Consider the following 27,612-nt stretch of genomic DNA (forward strand, 5'->3'; position numbering starts at 1 on the left):
GGAGCAGGCAACAAATAAAAAGGGATGACACAAAATTAAAGAGGTACCCCAAAGGGAAAAAAATCAACTGGTGGTAGAAAGTTTTACAGATTTGTAATTTACCTCTATGTAAGAATCTTAATCCTTCCAGTACTTAGCTGCTGTATGCTCAAGAGGAAGTTGTGTCGTTCTTTCCAGTCTGACCACAGTGCTCTCTGCTGACACCTCTGTCCTAGTCAGGAACTGTCCAGAGTAGGAGAAAATCCCCATAGCAAACCTATCCTGCTCTGTACAGTTCCTGACTTGGACAGAGGTGGCAGCAGAGGGCACTGGGGTCAGACTGAAAAGAAATTCAAAAAGAAAAGAACTTCCTGTGGAGCATACAGCAGCTGATAAGTACTGGAAGGATTAAGATTTTTATATAGAAGTAATTTACAAATCTGTTTAACTATCCTGCACCAGTTGATAAAAAAAAAAAAATTGTTTTCCACCGGAGTACCCGCATGTTAAAGGGGTACTCTGGTGGAAAACATTTTTATTCAACTGGTGCCAGAAAGTTAAACAGATTTGTGAATTACTTCTATTAAAAAATCTTAATCCTTCCAGTACTTATGAGCTGCTGTATACTACAGAGGAAATTACTTTCTTTTTGGATTTTTTTTTCTGTCACCTTTGTCCATGGCAAGAACTGTACAGAGCAGGAGAAAATCCCCATAGCAAACCTATGCTGCTCTGGACAGTTCCTAAAATGGACAGTGGTGTCAGCAGAGAGCACTGTGCTTGTGACAGAAAAGAAATCCAAAAATAAAAGAATTTCCTCTGTAGTATACAGCCGCTAATAAGTACTGGAAGGATTAAGAATCTTTAATAGAAGTCATTTACAAATCTCTTTAACTTTCTGGAATCAAAAATTAAATAAAGTTTTCCACCGGAGTACCCCTTTAGGCTAGGTTCACACTGCAGAATTTCTGGGCAGAATTTCTGCCAGAGATTGAGCCGGCGGCTCTAGGACTGAGCAGACTGCATTGATGCCCCCATAGACTGCAATGCATTTCTGGGTGGATCTTTTGGGAGATCTGCTCAAAAATACATTGCCATCTATGGGGACGGCAATGTAGTCCGCGCGGTCCTAGTGCCGCCAGCTCTATCTCCGGCAGAAATTCTGCCCAGAAATTCCACGGTGTGAACCTAGCCTTAAGCTAATAGTCACTGGTCATTACTAGAGATGAGCATACTTACAGTAAATTCGATTCGTCACGCACTTCTCGGCTCGGCAGTTGATGACTTATCCTGCATAAATTAGTTCAGCTTTCAGGTGCTCCGGTGGCTGGAAAAGGTGGATACATTCCTAGGAAAGAGTCTCCAGCCACCGGAGCACCTGAAAGCTGAACTAATTTATGCAGGATAAGTCATCAACTGCCAAGCCGAGAAGTTTGTGACGAATCAAATTTACTGTAAGTTCGCTCATCTCTAGTCATTACATAAGACCAGAAGCTCCACTGATTAAGATAACAGAATGGTTATAAAAAAAAAAAAAAAAAGCAGAAGCACGGCACTTGAACATCTAAGCCAGTGAGGGAAGATCGCCTATAAACACCCACGTCCGATCCAGGGACATTACTTTGGGGTAGTTATTTATCCAATTCCCCTATTAACAGGTTGACATAACACAGATAAAGGAAATAGAATAAACCCATTACACAATGATGTAAATCTGTAGCGTGCACCGTCCTCTCCATCCACTGGACACTAATCCTTTGTGCTCAGGTAACGTGGGGATACGGCTATTTCTGGAGGATAATTCAGGGTCAGCGTTTTGATGGTTTTCAGCCGCTGCCGGCATGACACTTTCATGGCACCGACTTCTATCTTCCCTTTTCATAGGACAATGGAGAATCCTGCGTGTCACGTTTCCTCCCTCGCTGGGTCCATTTCCTTCAATTGACTAGGAAGGTTATAAAAAGGGACGAGAGGGTCCTGCACCTGCATCTCATCTCCCCAGGAGCGGAACATGGAGGGAATAGTTTAAAGGGGTACTGCGGTGGAATTATTTTTTTTTTTAATCAACTGGTGCCAGAAAGTTAAACAGATTTGTAAATTACTTCTATTAAAAAATCTTAATTCTTCCAGTACTTATTAGCTGCTGAATACTACAGAGGAAATTATTTTCTTTTTGGAACACAGTGCTCTCTGCTGACATCATAAGCACAGTGCTCTCTGCTGACATCATAAGCACAGTGCTCTCTGCTGACATCATAAGCACAGTGCTCTCTGCTGACATCTCTGTCCATTTTAAGAACTGTCCAGAGTAGGAGAAAATCCCTATAGCAAACATATGCTGCTCTGGACAGTTCCTAAAATGGACAGAAAGGTCAGCAGAGAGCACTGTGGTCATGATGTCAGCAGAGAGCACTGTGTTCCAAATAGAAAAGAATTTCCTCTGTAGTATTCAGCAGCTAATAAGTACAGGAAGGATTAAGATTTTTTTTTATAGAAGTAATTTACAAATCTAAGTAACAATAAAAGAATGCAGCATTCACTCACCGCAGCAACGGCATCAGTGTTCCCGGCTGGAAGGGATCACGGGCCGGCGTCTTCAGGACTTAAGGACAGTTCCTGTGGGAGGGTCCTACAGGAACGGTCCTTAAGTCCTGAAGACGCCGGCCCGCGATCCCTTCCAGCCGGGAACATTGATGCCGTTGTTGCGGTGAGTGAATGCTGCATTCTTTTATTGTTACTTATTGATACTTTATCTAATTGCATGCACCCCGCAGGTATCACGGAGTAACTGGACCCCGACAACTGCCGCAGACCCCTAACATTGGTACCACCATTATACAGAGTTGCTCTCCTTCTGTTCTTTTTTCTTTATTGTGTAATTCACAAATCTGTTTAACTTTCTTGCACCAGTTCATTTAAAAAAATTAAATTAAAATAAAAAATCGGATAGGGGATAAGATGTCTTGGGGCGGAGTACCCCTTTAAATAAGCACAGTGTCATTTGAACACGTTTTGCATAGCTCAATAGTACAAGCGAATATAAGAAGCTTCGTAATACATCTTATTGAACAAAAATGCTTCTCTTTCTCCTGTTATCAAGCTTCTTCCTCTACTTTAAGAATGTATTTTCAATCTGAAAATCCGCTTAGCTTTGTCTTGTGTCTTGCAAGACAAGCAATACAAGTCTATGGAGAGGGAGCTCTTCCCACCAGCTCTGGGAGAACTGCAAATTATAGATGAAGCCTGCAGAGCAGAAATCTGCTGAAAAATACCGTATGCAAGTTATACAATGGTCAGAAATAGTGCTGCTCCTAATGTACAAACACAAAAAAGGCAGTGCATCCTAAAAATGATCCCCTGAATCCCCTGAAATGACAGGTACGCTTTAGGGTGCATTCACACTGTGGAATTCAGCGAGCGGAGTTTCAGCCTGGCAGCCACCGTCGGCGGTAGGATCCCGCGGTACTGTGCCGTCACCATTGACGGCTATGCAGTGCTGCCGGAATTCCGCACAAAGAATGAACAATTTCATATACCGCTGAAATTTATGAGTGTGAACGGGTCTTGCGGAAACCCATTAACCGCACGGAATTCCGCGGGAATTGCATAGTGTCACCGCACCCTTAAGGGAAATCTTTCATGTACAGAGACAGGCAGTGCAGGTGACCCTGATGACAACCATACTTACCTGTCCCTGCTCCCTTTTTCCCACCATCTTCTGTTCTGGGCTGATAGTGGGAGAACCGAAACACGGAACAGGACCAGGTAAGTATGGTTGTCATCGGTGTCACCTGCATTATCTGTCTGTACTGACAGGTTGGTGCAGATGACACATGACAGATTTCCCTTTAAAATGTACCAGATGCTTTAATAAACTTCTGCCATATCATAGACATTGAATGGTCTGTGAATGTCGTAGAGCTGTGTTGCCAACATTTGTGTCACCAGTTGTTGCAAAACTACAACTCTCAGCAAGCCCGGACAGCCAAAGGCTGTCCGGGCATGCTGGGAGTTGTAGTTTTGCAACAGCTGGAGGAATCCTGGTTTGGAAACACAGATCTATGCCATTCACAGTCAATATATTGGACTGGGCATGTTGTATTTCACCAAGAAGAGAAGCTGCTGCAAAAGTATTAGATAGCTGCCCATCCCCTCCTTACTACAGAAATAAAGATGCATGCTCAGCTGAGTGTACGTCATGGGAAATGGCGCAATTTTAAATTCATTAAATTCAACAACCTGCCAATCCATAGACCCAAAGATAATAAATATTAATATCAATTAGGGTAAAACAGAAGATGTGGCTTCAATTAAAAGCTTCTCAACTGTGCGGCTCTGCGGGGGGCGGTGCGGGGAGAACGTGGAGTCGGGTGACTGGCTGCAGCCTATATGTCATCTGCAGATCCTGCGAGGCCGATCATCATTAACTGAAGAATTACATAAAGAAAATTGCTAAGTAGGTTATAGAAAAAAGAAGTTAAAACTGCAGAGACAGACATCATTACCCAATGACATTTAACCGTCTATCCCTGTGTGAACAAGTCTAAATTTACCTTATCCTGTACTGATCCTGAGTTATATCCTGTATTATACTCCAGAGCTGTACTCACTATTCTGCTGGTGAGGTCACTGTGTACATACATTACATTACTTATCCTGTACTGATCCTGAGTTACATCCTGTATTATACTCCAGAGCTGTACTCACTATTCTGCTGGTGATGTCACTGTGTACATTACATTACATTACTTATCCTGTACTGATCCTGAGTTATATCCAGTATTATACTCCAGAGCTGCACTCACTATTCTGCTGGTGAGGTCACTGTGTACATACATTACATTACTTATCCTGCACTGATCCTGAGTTATATCCTGTATTATACTCCAGAACTGTACTCACTATTCTGCTGGTGGGGTCACTGTATACATACAATACATTACTTATCCTGTACTGATCCTGAGTTATATCCTGTATTATACTCCAGAGCTGTACTCACTATTCTGCTGGTGAGGTCACTGTGCACATACATTACATTACTTATCCTGTACTGATCCTGTGTTATATCCTGTATTATACTGCAGACCTGCACTCACTATTCTGCTGGTGAGGTCACTGTGTACATACATTACATTACTTATCCTGTACTGATCCTGAGTTATATCCTGTATTATACTCCAGAGCTGTACTCACTATTCTGCTGGTGAGGTCACTGTGTACATACATTACATTACTTATTCTGTACTGATCCTGAGTTATATCCTATATTATACTCCAGAGCTGTACTCACTATTCTGCTGGTGAGGTCACTGTGCACATACATTACTCTCTTTATCAGCGACTGTCAGGAATATCAAGGGAGAAAAAAAAAATACCCCATAAACCATGGATGCAGGTTCAGGGAGGCATCAGATCATGTGCACTGTGTAGTATAAATGGACGGCTAACCATGTGTGATGCTGCGAAGGTTATAAATACACTGCTCAAAAACATAAAGGGAACAATAAGATAACACATCCTAGATATGAATGAACTAATCGTATGAAATACTTTCCTCTTTACATAGTTGAATGCGCTGACAACAAAATCACACAAAAATTATCAATGGAAATGAAATGTATCAACCCCTGGAGGTCTGGATATGGAGTCACCCTCAAAATCACAGTGGAAAACCCCACTACAGGCCAATCCAACTTTATGTAATGTCCTTAATACAAGTCTCAATGAGGCTCAGTAGTGTGTGTGGCCTCCATGTGCCCGTATGACCTCCCTACAACGCCTGGGCATGCTCCTGATGAGGTGGGGGATGGTCTCCTGAGGGATGTCCTCCTGGACTAAAGCATCCGCCAACTCCTGGACAGTCTGTGGTGGATGGAGAGAGACGTCCCAGATGTGCTCAATCGGATTCAGGGGAACGGGCGGCCAGTCCATAGCATCAATGCCTTCCTCTTGTAGGAACTGCTGACACACTCCAGCCACATGAGGTCTAGCATTGTCTTGTATTAGGAGGAACCCAGGGCCAACTGCACCAGCATATGGTCTCACAAGGGGTCTGAGGATCTCATCTCAGTACCTAATGGCAGTCAGGCTACCTCTGGCAAGCACATGGAGGGCTGTGTGGCCCCCCCCAAAGAAATGCCACCCCACACCATTACTGACCCACCGCCAAACCGGTCATGCTGGAGGATGTTGCAGGCAGCAGAACGTTCTCCATGGCGACTCCAGACTCTGTCTTGTCTGTCACGTGTGCTCTGTGTGAACCTACTTTCATCTGTGAAGAGCACAGGGCACCAGTGGCAAATTTCACAATATTCTCTGGCAAATGCCAAACATCCTGCCCGGTGTTGGGCTGTAAGCACAACTCCTACCTGTGGACGTCGGGCCCTCATACCACCCTCATGGAGTCTGTTTGACCGTTTGAGTGGACACATGCACATTTGTGGTCTGCTGGAGGTCATTTTGCAGGGCTCTGGCAGTGCTCCTCCTGCTCCTCCCAGCACAAAGGCAGATGTAGCGGTCCTGCTGCTGGGTTGTTGCCCTCCTATGGCCTCCTCCACGTTTCCTGATGTACTGGCCTGTCTCCTGGTAGCGCCTTCATGCTCTGGACACTAAGCTGACAGACAAACCTTCTTGCCACAGCTCGCATTGATGTGCCATCCTGGATGAGCAGCACTACCTGAGGCACTTGTGTGGGTTGTAGACTCCGTCTCATGCTACCACTAGAGTGAAAGCACCTCCAGCATTCAAAAGTGACCAAAACATCAGCCAGGAAGCATAGGAACTGAGAAGTGGTCTGTGGTCCCCACCTGCACAACCACTCCTTTATTGGGGGTGTTTTGCTAATTGCCTATAATTTCCACCTGTTGTCTGTTCCATGTGAAATTGATCATCAATCAGTGTTCTTCCTGAGTGGACAGTGGGATTTCACACAAGTGTCAGTGACTTGGAGTTACATTGTGTTGTTTAAGTGTTCCCTTTATTTTTTTTTTGAGCAGTGTATATCCCTGACTGGCAGGTAGCACCGGTTTTATATTCCCATAAACATTTTCCATATTATATTTTATTTTAAAAAAGTAACCTGATTTCTGTTTATACTGCCACCAAGTGTGCAATCTGGGTGTCACAAATGACTAATGGATCCAGACAGGTCCCAATCCCCTGTCTCAGCAATCACGTGCAAAGGGAAGTGAACATGAACACTGAGCCCAGGGATTGTCCGCAGCAGCCTGAGTGCATGATGATGTCACAAGGGTACATTTACCATTTACTCCAGGGCAATGGTGGCATTGGATCAAAAGCTACAGGAGGAGTATAATTTTTTTTTGTTGTTTTTTTTTTAGATTTTCCCCGTTAGGCTAGGTTCACATTTACCAAGGGATAAAAAATAAAACAGAAAACAAAAACAGACAGAAAAAGATGAACTGAAGTAAACTGATGCCGAAGGATGCAAGCGGTCCAATAAAATTAAGGACAACTTGCATCCGCTCAGTTATTTCATCCATTTAAAGGGGTACTCACGTGGAATTTTTTTTTTTTTAATCAACTGGTGCCAGAAAGTTAAGCAGATTTGTAAATGATTCCTATTAAAAAAATCTTAATCCTTCCAGTACTTTCTAGGGGCTATTTACTACAGAGAAAATGCTTTACTTTTTAGATTTCTCTGATGTCATGACCACAGTGCTCTCTGCTGACCATTTTAGGAACATTTTAGAAAACCATTTCCTCTGTAGTATATAGCCCCTAAAAAGTACTGGAAGGATTAAGATTTTTTAATAGAAGTAATTTACAAATCTGCTTAACTTTCTGGCACTAGTTGATAAAAAAATAAAAATAAAAAATAAATAAAAAAAAACAGTGGTCCACGGGAGTACCCCTTTAATCGATGGTCTCAAACTGTGGCCCTCCAGATGTTGCAAAACTTCAACTCCCAGCATGCCCGGACAGCCGTTGGCTGTCCGGGCATGCTGGGAGTTGAAGTTTTGCAACATCTGGAGGGCCACAGTTTGAAACCATTAACATAACAGACCCAGAATGGGGCAGAAGACAACTGGTGTGTGAAATTAGAAAAAAAAATAATAATAATTAAAAAAAAAAAAAAAAAAAAAAAAAAAAAAAAACACTAACTGAAATTCTGAAACTAGTCTGGATAAAAAAAAAAAAAATTTAATAATATAAATACACACACACACACACATTATATATATATATATATATATATATATATATATATATATATATATATTCTACAGATTTGTGTTTACAGCTTCTATGCTAAATCTAGAGTGCTCAAAAAGTCAACAGAAGATGAAGCAACATATAATTACATTAAAATATCAATACACAAAGCAAGGAAAGTATCATTGTCTGTGTAAATAAAGTTATTTTTACCCTCTTTTGCCTGGGCGTACATCACCTGCACTTCCCCCACATTTATCACGTTCTTCGCAGATAGCAAAGCAGCTTAGATGTAGACAAATTTCTAAGTGCGGTCCAGGCTGGTGCGAGTGTGCAAAAATGTTAATAATTAATTATTAGCCAAAAAAAATTGCAATTAATAAATCTCCAAATTGTTGCAGGCAACTAACTGTACCAAACTGCATTGAAGCCGTTTCTTGGAAGAGTTTAAAAAGAAAATTAAAAATAAATTCAAGTGTGATACCATTAATAATTTTCCCCGCACATGGTTTGTTTATAACCTGTAGACATGAAGACACATTAGACTGCATTGGAGCTGTATACATAAAATGTGCAATATTTATTTTTTTATTTTGTTTTTTATTTTGGAGCTGGTGCCAGTGTTCCCTCTATTCGGTTTCACGGCTGAAGAGGTAACCTCTCCCTCTGTACAATAAAAGGCGGCACCCGAGAACCTGGCGATGCCCTCCAGCTGCGGAGCGCTGTACTGCTGGTAACCCGCAGGACACGGGGCTCATTGTCAATTACAGGGCAAAAACAATGGAGCCCTAAATAATGAATCTCTCTGCAGGAACACACAAAGGTCGCCTCTGTGAAGTAAACCAGATGCCCCAGTCACATGCGCTTTGGCCCCCTTCTTATTAATCAGGTGCCACCGACTACAAGTGCAACATGTCAGAAGGCTTTATACACTTGCCAAACACTGAAGAGACCGATCTATCTGGTTTCTATATGATGAGGGGCGGGCGGGGGTCCGGCGAATGCCCCTCGAATAATCAGTATGATCACCTAAAGCAGTGGTCTCCAAACTGTGGCCCTCCAGACATTGCAAAACTACAACTCCCAGCATTCCTGGACAGCCAATGGCTGTCAGGCATGCTTGGAGTTGTAGTTTTGCAACATCTGAAGGTGACCACTGCATTAAAGGAGTATTCCGGTGTAAAACATTTATTTTATTTTTTAAATCAACTGGTGCCAGAAAGTTAAACTGCTTTGTAAAGGACTTCTATTTAAAAAAATTAATAAATAAATAAATACAAATCTTTACTCTTCCAGTACATTTTAGCAGCTGTATGCTACAGAGGAAATTCTTTTATTTTTTTATAAATTTTTTTGTCTTGTCCACAGTGCTCTCTGCTGACACCTGCTGCCCGTGTCAGGAACTGTCCAGAGCAGCATAGGTTTGCAATGGGGATTTTCTCCTGCTCTGGACAGTTCCTGATATGGTTCCTGTAGCATACAGCTGCTTAAAAGTACTGGAAGGGTAAAGATTTAATAGAAGTAATTTACAAATCTGTTTAACTTTCTGGCACCGGAGTACCCCTTTAAAGCACTGTTGATAACCTTCTAATGCAGTGTTTACCAACCAGCATCTGTTGCAAAACTAGCCAGACATGCTGGGAGTTGTAGTTTTAGCTGAAGGCCCACTGGTAGGGATACACTGCTCTAATGAAGGTCACCGTATAGATGAGACATGCGGCACCCATAGACTTCCATTGTAAAAATCTGCACAGCATGATATATACCTTAAAAGGGCTACTCCCCTGGATTAAAAAAAAATTTTCTTTTTAATTAACTGGTGCCTGAAAGCTAAACAGATTTGTCAATTACTTAAGCTTAAAAATCTTAATCCTTCCAGTACTCATCAGCTGCTCTATGCTCCACAGGAAGTTCTTTTCTTTTTGAATTTCCTTTCTTCCTGACCACAGGGCTCTCTGCTGACACCTCTGTGCATTTTAGGAACTGTCCAGAGTAGAAGCAAATCCCCATAGCCAACCTCTCCTACTCTGGACAGTTCCTGACATGGACAGAGGTGGCAGCAGAGAGCACAGTGGTCAGACAGAAAGGAAATTCAGAAAGAAAAGAACTTCCTGTGGAGCATACAGCAGCTGATAAGTACTGTAAGGATTAAGATTTTTTAATAGAAGTAATTTACAAATCTGTTTAACTTTCTAGCACCAGTTGATTTAAAATAAATAAATAAAATTATATTATATATATATATATATATTATATATAAATATATATATTTTATTATTATTATTATTATTAATAATAATAAAAATAATAATAATAAAAATAATAATAATAATGTTTTCCAGTGGAATACCCCTTTAATTGTAATCTCTGTATGGAATAGCACAGAGTATAGGGAATAAGGGTCAGATCGAAGAGGGTCCGATTGCTGGGAGCTCTAGTTCTGAATGGGGCATGTCAATCTTCACACGGAGCGGCAGGCCACACGCCCCCTCCATGCATCTCTATGGGAAAGACTGTGCGCTGCACTCGGGAATCTCCAGCCTTCCCATAGAGCTGCACAGAGGGGGAGTCCGGTAGGCAAAAGCCCCATTAAGAAGGAGAGCCGGGGCGCCGTACAGGAGGGAGCGGACCCCCGCAATCTGACACTTATGTCCTATCCTTAGGATGGGGGATAGATTTTCCTATACCGGTACTCCGCCCCTAGACATCTTATCCCTTATCCAAAGTATAGGGGATGAGAAGTCTGATCGCGGGGGTCCCGCCACTGGGGACCACCCCGATTTTGGTTGTGGCACCCCAGACATTCGGGGCACAGAGCGAACTTCACACCATGCCTGAAGACTGGCGATGTGGGGCGGAAGCTCATGATGTTGTGGTCATGCCCCGCTCGTGAAGTCACAGCCACGCCCCCTCAATGCAAGTCTATGGGAGGGGGCGTGGCGGCAGTCACGCCCCCTCCCATAGACTTGCATTGAGGGATCATGGACGTGACATCACAAGTGGGGCGTGGCAGTGACATCAGCCTCCGGTCCTAAACGAATGCCTGTTGCAGCAGTGAGATCGCGGGGGGTCCCCCCTTTTGGATAGGGGCGGAGTACCCCTTTAAGGCTTTCATTATATGAATGGGGCCCTATATGTATGATGATGTATGAACTTATTCCGGGGAGCTAAACTCATTCCAGCTTTGTCATGAAATAGATTACGCCTAATCACAAATACTTTACTACCCTGGGGAGGAATGGATCAGAAATGATAAACCACAGATACGTGTCAAATATCGATACCGAATACACAAAGAAAAGAGACAAAAGATGTAATAAAGGGAAAAGTATTATTTACAGTCACTGAAGAAAAGGTTTCACACACGAGATCTATCATCAAAATGTGCCTGTCATGAAGATTTAGGCAGCAAATGTATTTTAATATATGCACCCAGAACAGACAAGAGCAGAAATAGTAAGTGGGAAATTGCTTGAATACTGTTCTGGAACCAGGGAAAGGAGGAATATCATTATTTCCTTTATAATTTTTTTTTGACAAGTATAGAGGGAACAAGGCCTTGGTGTCAAACTATAGAACCAGAATAACAGAAACAATAAAAACCTGGTAATTGGTTCTGAATCCCCAAAATGTCACCCAAAAATAGAAAAAAAGTGAGGTTAAAAAAAAAAAAATAAATAAATAAATAAATTAGATAAATATAGATGAAGCAAATCCTTACATATAAAAGTAATAAGGATCTGCTGGAGCTGTATTGACTGTCTATGTAGAGGACAGGAGCTTCTTCAGGGTCCCTTAACTTTTTGGGGGGAGATTTATCAAAACCTGTCCAGAGGAAGAGTTGACCAGAACATGTAATACCTCCCTGTACTGTAGGGGGCGCTACCAGACACCAGTCAGTGCATACACTTCAGTAATACAGGTAAAGAGTAGTACAGAACATGTAATACCTCCCTGTACTGTAGGGGGTGCTACCAGACACCAGTCAGTGCATGCACTTCAGTAATACGGGTGTCTCACCAGTGAAATGTCCATTCCCATTGACACTTTTCGCAGATCTGGACTGTATGTAGCATTGTATGGAGTGCCAGGTTTCAAGGTAAAAAATATTGTAACCTGAGGCCATTGTAAGTGGAGGGATCACTGTAGTGCATGTAATGTTAAAGGGCTATTCCAGGATTTTATTTTCTTCATCATTTGGGTCCCTGATGCCAAGATATAATACTGTGTAATTTGCTTTTATTACCTCCGTGCTCCACTATGTCCCGTTTTCATGCCCAGATCCACATACGGAAGTGCTGTAGTGCAGGTTTATTTATTCTACTGTTGTCTCTGACCTTTCCCAGCATTCCATGTGGCAAGAGATAATATGTCCTTAGTCACATGGCCTCCAGGGGGTGTGGCTATCCATCAGTAAATCCCTCCCACCCACTGCAGCATAGCCACTGGAAAACACTAATATAGCCATATGAGGAGAGCTGCAATTGCAACAGCTGGAGCCCCTCAGGTTGGGGAACACCGACATAAAAGGCTACAAATTAAAGGGGTTATCCAGGAAAAAACTTTTTTTTTTTTATATATATATATATCTCAACTGGCTCCAGAAAGTTAAACAGATTTGTAAATTACTTCTATTAAAAAAATCTTAATCCTTTCAGTACTTATGAGCTTCTGAAGTTAAGGTTGCTCTTTTCTGTCTAAGTCCTCTCTGATGACACGTGTCTCGGGAAACACCCAGTTTAGAAGCAAATCCCCATAGCAAACCTCTTCTAAACTGGGTGTTTCCCGAGACACGTGTCATCAGAGAGCACTTAGACAGAAAAGAACAACCTTAACTTCAGAAGCTCATAAGTACTGAAAGGATTAAGATTTTTTTAATAGAAGTAATTTATAAATCTGTTTAACTTTGTTGATTATATATATACAACAATCAACAAAGTTAAACAGATTTATAAATTACTTCTATTAAAAAAATCTTAATCCTTTCAGTACTTATGAGCTTCTGAAGTTAAGGTTGTTCTTTTCTGTCTAAGTGCTCTCTGATGACACGTGTCTCGGGAAACACCCAGTTTAGAAGAGGTTTGCTATGGGGATTTGCTTCTAAACTGGGTGTTTCCCGAGACACGTGTCATCAGAGAGGACTTAGACAGAAAAGAGCAACCTTAACTTCAGAAGCTCATAAGTACTGAAAGGATTAAGATTTTTTTAATAGAAGTAATTTATAAATCTGTTTAACTTTGTTGATTATATATATATATATATATATATATATATATATATATATATATATATATATAAGTTTTTTCCTGGAATACCCCTTTAAGGTATAAACGCATCTGACTCCAATGCCCACTGGCGGGGATATAGGGAAGACTTTTAGCATTGCTCATGGCTGCTAAACCACTGCCGTCAATACCGATTTCCTTTCCCTCATTGACTTGACAATGCAGTAACACAGGGCTTAGAGGGTAACAAACAAAAAAAAAAAAAAGTATAAAGTCCAACTGTAGGATAGAGCAGTGGTCTTCAACCTGCGGACCTCCAGATGTTGCAAAACTACAACTCCCAGCATGCCCGGACAGCCGTTGGCTGTCTGGGCATGCTGGGAGTTGTAGTTTTGCAACATCTGGAGGTCCGCAGGTTGAAGACCACTGTGATAGAGTATAATCCAGCAGGGAAGGGTGCTGAAGCCCCCAGTACAGGTTTTAGCTCGGATACCTGGATACAGCCTCATGTAGATGCTCAGCACGAGGACAGGTATCAGAACGACGCTCCGACAAGAATGTATTGGAGGACGTGACAATGCCCCATGGGCTGGGCCTAAATATTCCAACAAAAGAACAGACAGAGTTTAATAGGCTTTACAGCCAAGGATGAAACTTTAACAAAATGAAAGAGAGGAAACTGTTTATTTGGCAGATCGTCATGTTAAGTCTCAAGCCAAGTGCGAAAAGAGTCAGTGACATGAACGCCAGCGAAAGCCACCGGGATCACCGTCCTCTCTCCTCATTGTGGGAGCAGCAATAAACCCTTAGCTCCTCTTTACTGGCAGATTAACACCGACAGGAGCTTCTTCATGCACCAATCCTTTTTACAAGCTTCTGAAGTTTCGGCTGCTGGTGGTCCAGCCACTGAGACTCTCCTCCCCCCCACAAAATAACTAATACCAAGAAGTGCTGTAGTTAGGTAGAGAATCCCTCCTATTAGGTAGAAGCCCCCAGTAGGTAGTGAATCCCTCCTATTAGGTAGAAGCCCCCGGTAGGTAGGTAGGAAATCCCCCCCCCCCACACACCATTAGGTAGAAGCCCCCAGTAGGCAAGTAGCGAATCCCTCCTATTAGGTAGAAGCCCCCAGTAGGTAGGTAGGGAATCCCCCAGTAGGTAGGTAGGGAATTCCCCTATTAGGTAGAAGCCCCCAGTAGGTAGGGAATCCCTTCTATTATGTAGAAGTTCCGAGAAAATAGGTAGGGATTGTCCATTTAACGAGTGGAAGCACTTTAAGGGGTAGGAAAAAAACCCAATTAGGTAGAAGCCCCCAGAAGACAGGTAGGTAGGGAATGCCTTCTATTAGGTCAGTGTTTCTCAAGCGCGGTCCTCAAGACCCCCCCCCCCCCCCCAACAGGTCATGTTTTCAGGATTAGTCTTTCACAGGTGATATAATTATGAGCAGTGAATCAGACATCACCAGTGAAAGACTAATCCAGAAAACACGACCTGTGAGGGGGAAACACTATTAGGTAGAAGCACCCAGTAGGTAGGTAGAGAACCCTCCTCTTTGAGGAGAAAGCATCCTAGTAGTCAGGTAGGTAGGAAACCTCCTATTCGATAGATTCCCCCCAATAAGTAGTTTTCCCCGAATAAATCCCCTCCATAAGAAAAGAAAAATCCCACTCACCGTCCCTCCTCTCCCGTACTGAGGCCTCTACATCCTTCCCTTTGTTAGTGGTGCAGGACTTTCCCCTGCAAGTGGAGTGGTGGAGGACCTACCACACTATGAAAGGATGTTGGAGGGGAGGGAAGGTAAAAGGGCTTTTTATTTATGTATGGTCCGCAGGTATCAGGAACATTTATATGAGCACAAATATCTGCTATTGGCGCAAATACAGTACCGATACCAGTATCTGGACATCCCTAGTATAAATAGGTGACACAGTCAGCTTAAAGAGTACCTCTCATTAACATTATGAATTTTATAACCCGCCCAGATCACTGCCCCAATCATGATAAACCTCCCCCTGCCTTTATTTTTATTATTTTTTAGTTTTCTACCTTGATATTGCTCTGTATTTTCTGCTTAGTCTCAGTCAGATTCACAGACTGGGAAGGGGCGTTCCCCAGCAGGTGTGACATCATCAGAAGCCATACAGGGGAGAACTTCCTCCCTCACTCTGCAACTAACAGCATACGGCAGTTAAGTGTGAAAGAAGCTATGATTGGCTAAGGCTGCACCCCCCCCCCCTCCCCTCAGCACTCCAGACTGCACTTACTGTGTTTGGACTGGGCAGGAGTCCGAAGTCTGTGCAAGAGATTGTGGGGGGGGGGGGGGGGGGGATGTGGTCTGGACAAGTAGGGAGACACCTAGTGGCAGTTTATTAAAACACAAATAAAACATAGAAAACTTCACTTTTTTTAAACAAAGTACATTAGAAAGAGGTTATTTACCATAAGTAGTGAAATAGCAAAAATGATGTGCAAAAAAGAGACACTGTCCAGCGCCAGACTCTGGAACAGCACTTTTACTATATAGCCATTGAAGACATCACACCGGACTCAACAAAGTGACGCATTTCAGCTAAGGATCGACCGATATCGATTTTTTTAGGGCCGATAATATGTGGCCTTTGGGGCCGATAGCCGATAATTTCTGGCTCCGGCGGAGTCCTGAGCTGTCACTGGGCGCACTGACGGTGACGTCGCTTTGAGGACGTCCCTCGTCATTGCGCAGCACAGGAGCCAGAAGTACCACGGACCCTGAGAACAGGCAATTATAAAACCGGGGATGGGGGAGGCAATGGGACAGCGGCGGAGGTTGTCTCAGGGCAGTGGGGTGCGGAGCGCGGGGGCAGGGCATCATCGGATTATCCCGCAAGGTAGTTGCCAATACCGATAACGTCCAAAATCGTTAATATCGGCCAAACCAATAATCGGTCGATCTCTAGTTTCAGCCTCACAGAAAGGCCTCAGTCATACAAGGGTTAAATACACACGGATCTCTTTATATATGGGAGGAACGAGTGACGCAACAGGAAACCGGCCTCAAAGAGCAAGTGAGCGCTGAAAGAGGGGGACCTTTGGAGGAACGAGGCGCCGGACTGCAGGTAGGTATAGCAGTCTGAGACCCTGCATCGGTCTCCTGTTCACCCGCACTATAACCCGGTGTATCGGGTTATAGTGCGGGGAAACTGGTGACCGTTTTTCTTTAATGAGAGTACCCATTTAAAGGGGTACTCCACTGGAAAACATTTGTTTTTTAATTCAAGTAGTGTCAGAAAGTTAAACAGATTTGTAATTTACTTCTATTAAAAAATCCCAATCCTTCCAGCACTTATAGGTTGCTGTATACTACAGAGGAAGTTCTTTTCTTTTTGAATTTCCTTTCTGCCAGACCACAAGTGCTCTGCTGCTGTCCATTTCAGGAACTGTCCAGAGGAGGAGAGGATTGAGATGGGGATATACTCCTACTCTGGACAGTTCCTAAAATGGACAGAGATGTCAGCAGAGAGCACTGTGGTCAGACAGAAAGGAAATTCAAAAAGAAAAGAACTTCCTCTGTAGTATACAGCAGCTGATAAGTACTGGAAGCCGGCACGCCTCCTTCATACATCTCTATGGGAGAGGCAGCATTCGTGCCTCCCCGCATTCCCCATAGAACTGTATGGGGACGGGGAGGAGACGGGGCGTCCCCGTCGACGTCTAGGTCGACGCTACGCGCCTTAGCGCTCACCATGAGCACTTATGGCGGCGCCCCGTTCGGGTATGTTCACACTGAGGAATTGGGGCGGAAATCAAGCAGACATTTTCTGCCTCAAAATATTGTTACTTTTCCACAAGAACTCACAGAGATTTTGCGCGGAAATGCAGGTTTCATGCGGAGGAGGAGTATCAAGTATTTCTATTCATAAAAAAAAAATATTTCATGCGGAAATTCCGCGCGGAAATGCTTCTGACTCAAAAAAATAAATAAAATAACATTGATCTCTATGGGAGAACGATGCTGATTCCGCCTGAAAGAAAGAACATGTTCATTCTTCAAGCGGAACAGATTTCCTCGTCAGAATTCTGCTTGAGGAAATTCCTCAGTGTGAACTGAGGGGCAGAAATTCTGCACAACTCTATGGGGGTTTTCACTGCTGAATGAATTGGAGTGGAAAAAGCGAGCAGAATTACTCGTGGAAATTCCTCTCCAATTCCCCAGTGTGAAAAAATTCCTCTCCAATTCCTCAGTGTGAACAGGGAGATCGGGGGGGGGGGTCCCAGCGGTCAAACACTTGTCCCCTATCCTGTTGATAGGGGTTTAAGTGTAATGCCGCTGCAGTTGTCCTTTAAGGCTGTGTTCATACACTGCATTACTGCTGCATTTTAGCATTGATTCACAGTAGGCCAATAAACCGTATACTTGTAGTGTAAGAGAAACTGGATGATCGACTCCATCCAGATGTCGCCCTTCATCAAACATGAATCCAAGACAACTGTGTACATTCTGCCGACCATGACGACAAAGCTTCAAAGCCCTATTGACTTTAATGGGATTCAGCTGCGGAATTCTGCAAAATGAAAGACTGGTCTTTAAATTTTGCGGAATGGGGAATTGATGCTGCAGAAATTCTGCCTTGTTAATAGGACAACAGAGTCCCATAAAAGTCTAAGGGCAGTAAATTTCGGAGGAATTCCGCACAGAAATTCCACTGTCTAAACATGGCCTCATCCTGTTGGCTGTCCAACCATGCATCTCTACCCCAGGCCCTATATAGTATATAGCAGACTTACCCAGTCAGTGTGCCTCCAGCTGTTGCAAAACTACAACTCCCAGCATGAGAAAATCCCCATAGCAAACATATGCTGCTCTGGACAGTTCCAATAAATGGACATAGGTGTCAGCAGAGAGCACTGTGGTCGTGACAGAAGAGAAATCCAAAAAGAAAATAAATTTCTTCTATAGTATACAGCCACAAATAAGTACTGGAAGTTACAAATCAGTTTAACTTTCTGGCACGGTTGATTTAAAAAATAAAAAATAAAGTTTTCCACCGGAGTACCCCTTTAAGAAAGTCATACGAACATTTATAGGAAGATGTAAAGCAATAAAAAAAAGTGTTGGAAGTGGTTGGGAAAGAGAAAAAGCTGCATCTAGCAAATTACTCAGGTAAACCTCACACTGACAGATATAACTGGTTTGCAATGTTTTAGCACTTACCGGAGAGCTGGAACATTTTCATGGTCTACATGCTGCACCACAATGTGATAAGGCTGGGTTCACATCACGTTTTTACCAATACAGAACCACATACGGCTGGGGGGAGCTAAAACCTTGTGCTCTTGTATCCCTGCCGTATGTAATTTATTTCAATTAGCCGACTGGATTGAACCGGTCGGCTCATTTTGCCCCGTATGTTTTTTTCAACCAGACATAAAACCGCAGTCAACCACGGTTTTAGGTGTGGTGGGAAAACCGCATACAGGGCAAAATGAGCCGACCGGTTCAATCCAGTCGGCTCATTGAAATACATTATATGGGCGGCATACGGCAGGGATACGCGAGCACAAGGTTTTAGCTCCCCCCCCCCTCAGCCGTATGCGGTCCCGAATTGGTAAAAACGTGATGTGAATCCAACGTAACCCTCATCATTCTCCAGCATGCCCCTCAGGAGGAGAAAACTGCTGGCGTTTTACTAATTAATACTGTGGACTTGTATGTGGAACCCCCTGGGTGTGTGGAGACCCCGGGTGCCTAGAGAACAGCGCTTTGTTCATAGTAAGCTCCAGATGCAGCTAAACCTTTATATATGACAATTGTGAGCAGCAGCCGCAGCCATTCATTAGTTATGCCACTCAAACCTCAAAATAATGCCGTAACCTCAGACGTCAGCTTACTACTGGGTTTACATTTTAACTAAACAATAAACTTACATTTTTGCAACCATAATGAGTTTTGTCATGATGCATCTTCGGTTCTGTTCACACTGTTTTGTGAACACATTTATAATTATATGCTATAAGTATTTTTATGACCGGTATGCATCCATGCACTTTGCATGCAGTCAGCATGTGTCGGTAAATTTTTAAAGTGTACCCGTCAGCTCCAACAAAAAAACATTTTTGAAATGTATCACTCAGTGCCTAATCCTGACCATGTACATCTAATTTTTATATGTCTAGAACCTTTATTTTTTTATTTAAATTTAGCTCACTAGTCTGAATTCCTCTCAAAGGGAGGGGGCGTGGCCTCCCTGTGCAGGTCTCCGCCCCCTTCATCTTGATTTTTGCATTTGCAGAGTTAAGCAAAGTATTAATGGAGTACTACACTTTAGGACAGTATACCCCCTATCCAAAGGATAGGGGTACAAGTGTCTGATCGCGGGGGGTCTGACTGATTGGACCCCCGTGATCTCCTGCATGGCACTCACTCTACCCTTATGTATGGAGCACGCGCCCTTTGGTCACAGAGGTGACCAATAAAAGTGTACAATATGATTTTTAGATGCACCAGAGTTTATTTCTGATAAGTCGATTTTAAAATATTTCAACAATACGTTTGATGGATGCAAAAATCATGATGTGAACAGGGACTTCTATAAAGAAAAAAGAAAAAAATAGCAGCACAGACAGTCATATCTGTTGGGATTTTTCTGTGCAGGCTGCCATATTGAATCCAGGAGACAGCGTAAGACGTCGTCTCCTAGAACACAGACATAAGCTGCCTGCAACATGGACAACGACCGGTCCGTGATGCTGTTTAGAGACAGAATCTACTCTGCAAGTTATTTAGAAAAAGGATGATATATAACTGGAGGTAACAAAAAAAAAAATAATTGCTTATTTCTTCCAAAAACAGCACCACCCCTGTCTGCAGGTTGTGTGTGGTATTACAACTTGGCTCCATTCACTTCAATGGAACTGAGCGGCAAAGACCACACTCAACCTGGAGACAAATAGATTTGTAACTTCCAGTACTTATCTGCTAATACTACAGTACTAACGAGTACTACAGAGGAAATTCTTTTCTTTTTGGATTTCTTTTCTGTCTGACCACAGTGCTCTCTGCTGACACCTCTGTCCATGTCAGGAACTGTCCAGAACAGGAGAAAATCCCCATAGCAAACATATGCTGCTCTGGACAGTTCCTAAAATGGACAGAGATGTCAGCAGAGAGCACTGTGGACAAGACAAAAAAGATCCAAAAAGAAAAGAATTTCCTCTGTAGTATTAAGCAACTTATAAGTACAGGAAGGATTAAGATTTTTTTTTTTTTTTTTTTTATAGAAATTATTTACAAATCTGTTAATCTTTTTGGTTGATTAAAAATTTTTTTTTTCCACCTTTAACCCTAATATTGCTTCTCTGGCATAATTTATGGGATCTTGTATACGTGATTGGTTCACTTATTTGCAATGTTCCAGCAGGCATCGTGACAGCCTCTCTGAACAGAAAAGTGATATAATACAGTAGTGTTTCCCAACCAGCGTGCCTCCAGCTGTGGCAAAACTACAACTCCCAGCATGCCCGGACAGCCGTTGGCTGTCCGGGCATGTTGGGAGTTGTAGTTTTGCAACAGCTGGAGGCCCCCTGGTTGAGAAAAACTAATACAGGCTGCAGCGAATTGTGCCCATATCCTGCTGACAACGCTTGTAAAGGATCTAATTCCAATAATTGTACAGAATTGCTGATAAGTCTTCCCTGTACGTCCCCTCTGAATAACGGGTCAGGAACAACACCAGGCCTTATACACCAGTAACTATAGCTACCTTCATCCAAACAAGAGGAAGATAGTTATTTTCTGAGTGAACGGCGCAAGCAAGAAAGTAAAATGTACATTGCGCAATTTCGAGCAATGAAGCCACACATTTACCTTTCAGAGCCGGCAGCTTCTGCAGTTCGCGGTTATTGCTCACGTTGAATCTTGAGGAGCTCTGTCGCTTTTCCTTCTTCACAACCGTTTGAGGGGTGGGTACCTTAATTTTCGATACCTGAGTTGGTGGGGGGGAATTGTTTGCCTTCTTGTTAGAACCCTAAAGTTTAAAAAAGAAATACAATAATTAACAACTGTACCGAATTCCATCAAAAGGCATGTAAAGAGAATTACTAAAACGTATGGCCACAGATACAGGGTGCAACCAGACCATCATGAAGCCCCAAAAGTGGTACAAAGATCAGCCAAACAACAAAGTGCCAAGGACACAGCACCAGTAATGGAAGAATGGAAGACTCTGTATATTGTGCAAAGAGCTGCAGTTTTATTGGTTCCCCATGTGCAACGTTTTGTTATATATATATATATATATATATATATTATACACACACAAATTTATATTGTGTGTGTGTAGATGCATTTTATTCACTTCTGTATGCTTTTCTAAGTCCAAAATATTTGCAAATCCGGCACCTACCAGGTCACTCTGATACTGGATTTGAGGGCAAGGTCTGTCTGGGCATGCTGGGAGTTGTAGTTTTGCAACAGCTGGAGGTCCAGTTTGGAGACCACTCATCTAAAGCACTGTTTCCAACTTGCGGCTCTCCAGCTCTTGCAGCTTGTAGTTTAGCAACAGCTGAAGAGCCACCGGTTCGGGAACACAGTTTAAAAATAAATAAATAAATAAATATACAACTTCCATCAAGGCAGTCAGGGCTTGAAGTTTTGCACAGTTTGGAGAACACCTTTCTATTCTGTAGATAGGGGATATGTTTTTAGGGGCTGAAATACTGGTTTTAATATTCAATTCTTTAGTCAACAACAAAATATTTGTGTGATTTTAAGTCTAGAGTTACAGGGCGGCTTTGGCAACACACAACTGGTTAATGAGGTCACATTGCGACCCAGGACCATCTTTAGATGACATGTCTTAAGGTGACAGATCTTCATGTTCAGTATCTAAAAGTCCCCATGTTGCCCTAGTCATAAATGTAAGCTATATTTACTTTATTTTTAAAGTCCAAAATATCTGCTAATCCGGAACATACCAGGCCACTCTGATACCATATTAAGTGTACCTGTTTGCAAAAACTTTTTATATAATGTACATTTTTTTAAATATAAAATACAGAAGGGGTGTGCAGGACAAGCAGGGCTCTGCAGTATCCTGGCTTGTCATGCAGCCTGCTATGTGAGCCCAAAGTGCACAGAGCCCCGCCTGTCCCCACTGCACAGAGCCCCGCCTGTCCCCACTGCACAGAGCCCCGCCTGTCCCCACTGCACAGAGCCCCGCCTGTCCCCACTGCACAGAGCCCCGCCTGTCCCCACTGCACAGAGCCCCGCCTGTCCCCACTGCACCCCCCACTGCAAGACTACAAATCCCAGAATGCCCGGACAGTCTTGCTGTCTAGGCATGCTGAATGTTTTAGTTTCGCAACAGCTGGGGCACACAGTTTGGGGCACACTTGTATAGAGAGTGAAGACCCAAAGATCTGTGGGCTGCACACGGCATAGTTCAGACACAGCTAAAAATCTTCAACCCGAACTGAATGAAAAAAAGGACAAGTGGACGACTCCAAACAGAAAAGACGTCACGTGTGAGTCCTGGATGTAAAAGGTTTATTCTGCTTCTGATGAGAGCTGTAGTCCTTGTACGATCTGTAGTGAGATGATGTTTGCCATCTGTCTAGTTTTTAAAGCTTCATCTCCCAGCAAATCATTCTCATTGTTTCTGTCTCACAGAGGGCTTTAGATTTACACCCTACGCAATGTATTATTTACCCTGTGACTTATTTTTAGGGTAATATATATTTTCTGCAACAGATATTGCCTCTTTCTTGCATGGCCGCTAGACGTGAACAGGTTCAGCTTGGACATTTGCCCGATGGCAGACTTGGATGAGTGGATCTTAAAGGGGTAATCCGTCCCTAGACATCTTATCCCCTATCCAAAGGGGGTCCTCAGCAGCAGGACCCCCGCGATCACCCTGCTGCACCCGGCATTCCTTTAGAGCGTCGGAGGCTCGTGATGTCACAGCCACACCCCCTCAATGCATGTCCACAGTAGAAACAAATCCCCATAGCAAACCTCTTCTACTATGTGCAGTTCCCGAGACAAGTAGAGATGTCAGCAGAGAGCACTGTTGCCAGACAGAATAACTCGACTTCAGAAGCTGCTAAATATTGGAAGGATTAAGATTTTTTAATAGAAGTAATTTACATCAGTTGATAAAAAAAAAAAGTTTTTTCCTGGAATACCCCTTTAAGCCTCAGCAAGGAATGACGGTACGTTATGAATACTATATCTAAAAACTATTGAATCTATAACTAGCTACGCTTCAGCTCTTTCACTTATGTTCCGATGTAGACGTTAGCCATTTCATGCTTTAAAGGGGTATTCCAGGCAAAACCTTTTTTTTATATATATATCAACTGGCTCCGGAAAGTTAAACAGATTTGTATATTACTTCTATTAAAAAATCTTAATCCTTCCAATAGTTATTAGCTTCTGAAGTTTTCTGTCTAACTGCTCAATGATGATGTCACGTCCCGGGAGCTGTGCATGATGGGAGAATATCCCCATAGGAACTGCACAGCTCCCGGGACGTGAGTCATTAGAGAGCAGTTAGACAGAAAACAACAACTCAACTTCAGAAGCTAATAACTATTGGAAGGATTAAGATTTTTTTAATAGAAGTAATTTAAAAATCTGTTTAACTTTCCGATGCCAGTTGATATATAAAAAAAAGTTTTGGCCTGGAATACCCCTTTAACAAAGAAAATATTGCAAAGAATCTCCATGGTGTTAGGTGTTCTACTTGTTCCTGATGGCTATAGCAGAACTATAGTAGTAGAACACTGGCTGCAACTGGAAACATAACATGTTATGTCAGTGTTTCCCAATCAGGGTGCCTCCTGATGTTGCAAAACTACAACTCCCAGCAAGCTGGCATGCTGGGAGTTGTATTTTTGCAACATCTGGAGGCACCCTGGCTGGGAATCACTGTGTTACGTACTTACAAAGTGACTCAACTTTATATGTAGAGTAATTATATACATGAACTTTAGATGGTGATAAAAGGCTGACACCTCCTACAAAGTATTCTTCATGGCATGACATGTACTTTTCTATTGTGGATCTAACCTCATGCTATGTACAAACTAAATTCTGTATTCGCTTATGTTCACAGGGCAAAAATTTCCGAGCGGAATTCCACAGGAATATTCTGCTGCAGCAGAGTCCCATTGATTTCAATGGGATTCTGCTGCAGTGTGCACGCGGCAGAAATACCCAGATTCTGGCATTCACAGGAACAATAGACATGTTAGACATATTCTTTCTGCAGATTCCACTCGGAAATACATTGCCGTATATGAGACGGCGTATTTCTGAGTAGTCCTAGTGCCCGTTTGCACATTCAAATGTGCAGAATGTCCACTCATGTTTTCTGGGCAGATGTTACGCATGTTTTGGGCCGAATGAACATGCCCGAACTGATTGACCAGGATCAGCTGCATTATAGTAATGACTGGCTAGGACATCCCAATATACTGTATACCTAAAAATGGATGTCTAAAACGCATCCTACTGCATAGGCAAATATGACACTCCCTATACCAGTGTTTCCCAACCAGGGTGCCTCCAGCTGTTGCAAACCTACAACTCCCCGCATGCCCGGACAGCCTTTGGCTGTCCGGGCATGCTGGGAGTTGTAGTTTTGCAACAGCTGAAGGCACCCAGGTTGGGAAACACTGCCCTATACAGTACAGTGATCCCTCAACTTACAATGGCCTCAACATACAATAGTCTTTTCTGGACCATTGTAACTTGAAACCAGACTCAACATACAATGCTATGGAATCTGCAAAACATGTCAATGGCTGGAAGAACCGACCAATCAGAATGGATATTTCAGTGGTAAAACCACTGTATTCCTAAAGTGCATGCACTGACTGGTGTCTGGTAGCGCCCCCTACAGTACAGGGAGGTATTTCATGTTCTGTACTACTTTTAACCTATGCCATGGTGAGGGCGGCTCCATTTTTTTTTTAGGACATTGTGTGTTCTGTATAGGACCCTGAAGAAGCTCCTGTCCTCTACATAGACCAGCGTTTCCCAACGAGGGTGCCTCCAGCTGTTGCAAAACTACAACTCCCAGCATGCCCGGACAGCTGTCCGGGCATGCTGGGAGTTGTAGTTTTGCAACAGCTGGAGGCTCCCTGGTTGAAAAACACTGAAATAGACAGTGATTACAGCTCCCAGCAGATCTTTCTTACTTTTATATGTAAGGATTTGCTTTATCTATATTAGTTACCTACTTATTTTTCTTTAATCCTCACTTTTTCCTATTTTTTGGATGACATTTTGGTGGCTTCAGAACCAATTACCAGGTTTCCATAGAGTTCTGGTCTCAACATACAATGGTTTCAACATACAATGGTCGCCCTGGAACCGATTAATATTGTAACTTGAGGGACCACTGTATATGTTTACTCCAAGGTCAATCATAGAAAAGTCTAGTAAAGCTATATCGGCCAAGCATATGCAAGAGAAAAAATGCTAGGTGCATCTAAGTCAAAAGGTACATGCCGTCGAATAATCGACATGTACAAAAACAAGAAGTGGACGCAGCCTTACCCCGACACGGGTGGCTGCAGACGTGGTAGGTGCCAGATTACAGACTGCACGTGTCTGCCTGATCCTGTCCTCGTCCAATTTACTTAAAAAGAGATCAACAAACGACGCTGCCAAGTTTGGAGTGACCTGCTGTTTACATAGTGTCTAGTGCACAATGCGATGCAGATCTCTCTCGCCAATATCACTATTGGGCAAACACCCAATGTATTAGCATATTTGTGGTATCAAAAACACCATAGCCCTTTAAAGGGGTACTCCCCTGGAAAACATTTTTTGTTAAATCAAATGGTGCCAGAAAGTTAAACAGATTTGTAAATGACTTCTATTTTAAAATCTTAACCCTTCCAGTACTTATCAGCTGCTGTATGTTCCACAGGAAGTTCTTAAAAAAAAAAAAATGTGCTTTCTGTCTGACCACAGTGCTCTCTGCTGACATCTCTGTCCATTTTAGGAACTGTCCAGAGCAGGAGAGGTTTGCTATGGGGATTTGCACATACACTGGACAGTTCCTAAAATGGACAGAGGTGTCAGCAGAGAGCACTGTGGTCAGGCAGAATGGAAATTCAAAAAGAAAATAACTTCCTGTAGAGTATACAGCAGCTGATAAGTACTGGAAGGATTAAGATTCTTAAACAGAAGTAATTTACAAGTTGGTTTAACTTTCGGGCACCAGTTTAAATAAAATAAATAAAAAGTTTTCCAGGCTAATACCCCTTTAACGGGAGCTCATATTAAGGCAGTGTTTCCCAACCAGTGTGCCTCCAGCTGTTGCAAAACTACAACTTCCATTAGGGGATTGTAGTTTTGCTACAGCTGGAGGCACACTGGTTGGGAAATATTGCATTCAGGTGATATTGTCAGGTTTAGCTGCAGCAAGCAGAAGTCTATTCAACTGCTGTACTGAAAGCCCCAAGTGACAGTCGCTGACCCCAAGAGCATCCCATGGACAAAATGACCTAATGGACCTAAGCGCAGGTCACACGAGCGTTTGTGCCTACTGAGCACTCACGTGACCATCGCTTATGAATATTTAAATCCAGTCGGCGGGCCCGCCTCCAGAGCACAAGTGTGCGCTGAAAGATGGGGGACCTTCGGAGGGTCGGGGTTCTGGACTGCAGGTAGGTATAGCAGTCCGAGACCCAGCATCAGTCTTCTGTTCACCCGCACTACAACCGGGTGTATCGAGTTATAGTGCGGTTGAACGGGTGACCGTTTCCTTTAAGCCTGTTAATGAGGAGGATATAAGCTGGCCAAGTGTTCTGACCTCGGCGATTTTGGCAAAAACAGCTGACCACCTAACGTGAATGGTGGCTTCCTGACTATCCCAGTACAGCAGATGTCAGCGGAGAGAAGGATTGGGCGGGTATGTTGTTCTTATTGCCAGATCTTATTGTTCTTTTGGTAACAAGTTACTGCCAAAGAATTATGGCAGCAACTTTCATCCTTCTCACCATTTATAATACATGCACGCTCCACTGACCTGAGCGTGTAGGTGGGGGACCGGGAGAGCAGTTTGACTCACACGTACCTGATGTTTATGGCTAATTCTATAGAAAAGGGTTCTGTAACCAATAGATTTTTATGTCATCATTGAGCTCTGCAGTGATTGTAACAAGAACTGCCCGTTCTTACATTGCAGAAAGTGGATTGAAGAGTGGAAGCTGATCTAGTATGGATCTATTAATGACAAATAGA

The 27,612-nt window shown here is 43.0% G+C and overlaps 1 protein-coding gene across 1 annotated transcript in view; it reads right to left on the minus strand.

Moving 5' to 3' along the window:
* PPP2R5C (protein phosphatase 2 regulatory subunit B'gamma) overlaps positions 1 to 27,612 on the minus strand; it is a 100,680-nt gene that overhangs the window by 66,010 nt on the left and 7,058 nt on the right. Inside the window, exon 3 of the mRNA XM_056545924.1 lies at positions 21,220 to 21,379. Coding sequence (XP_056401899.1) covers positions 21,220 to 21,379 — 160 coding nt within the window. The remainder of the gene's footprint in view (positions 1 to 21,219; positions 21,380 to 27,612) is intronic.

Source organism: Hyla sarda, chromosome 11 (genome assembly GCF_029499605.1).
Source record: "Hyla sarda isolate aHylSar1 chromosome 11, aHylSar1.hap1, whole genome shotgun sequence".
NCBI classification, from domain to species: Eukaryota; Metazoa; Chordata; class Amphibia; order Anura; family Hylidae; genus Hyla; species Hyla sarda.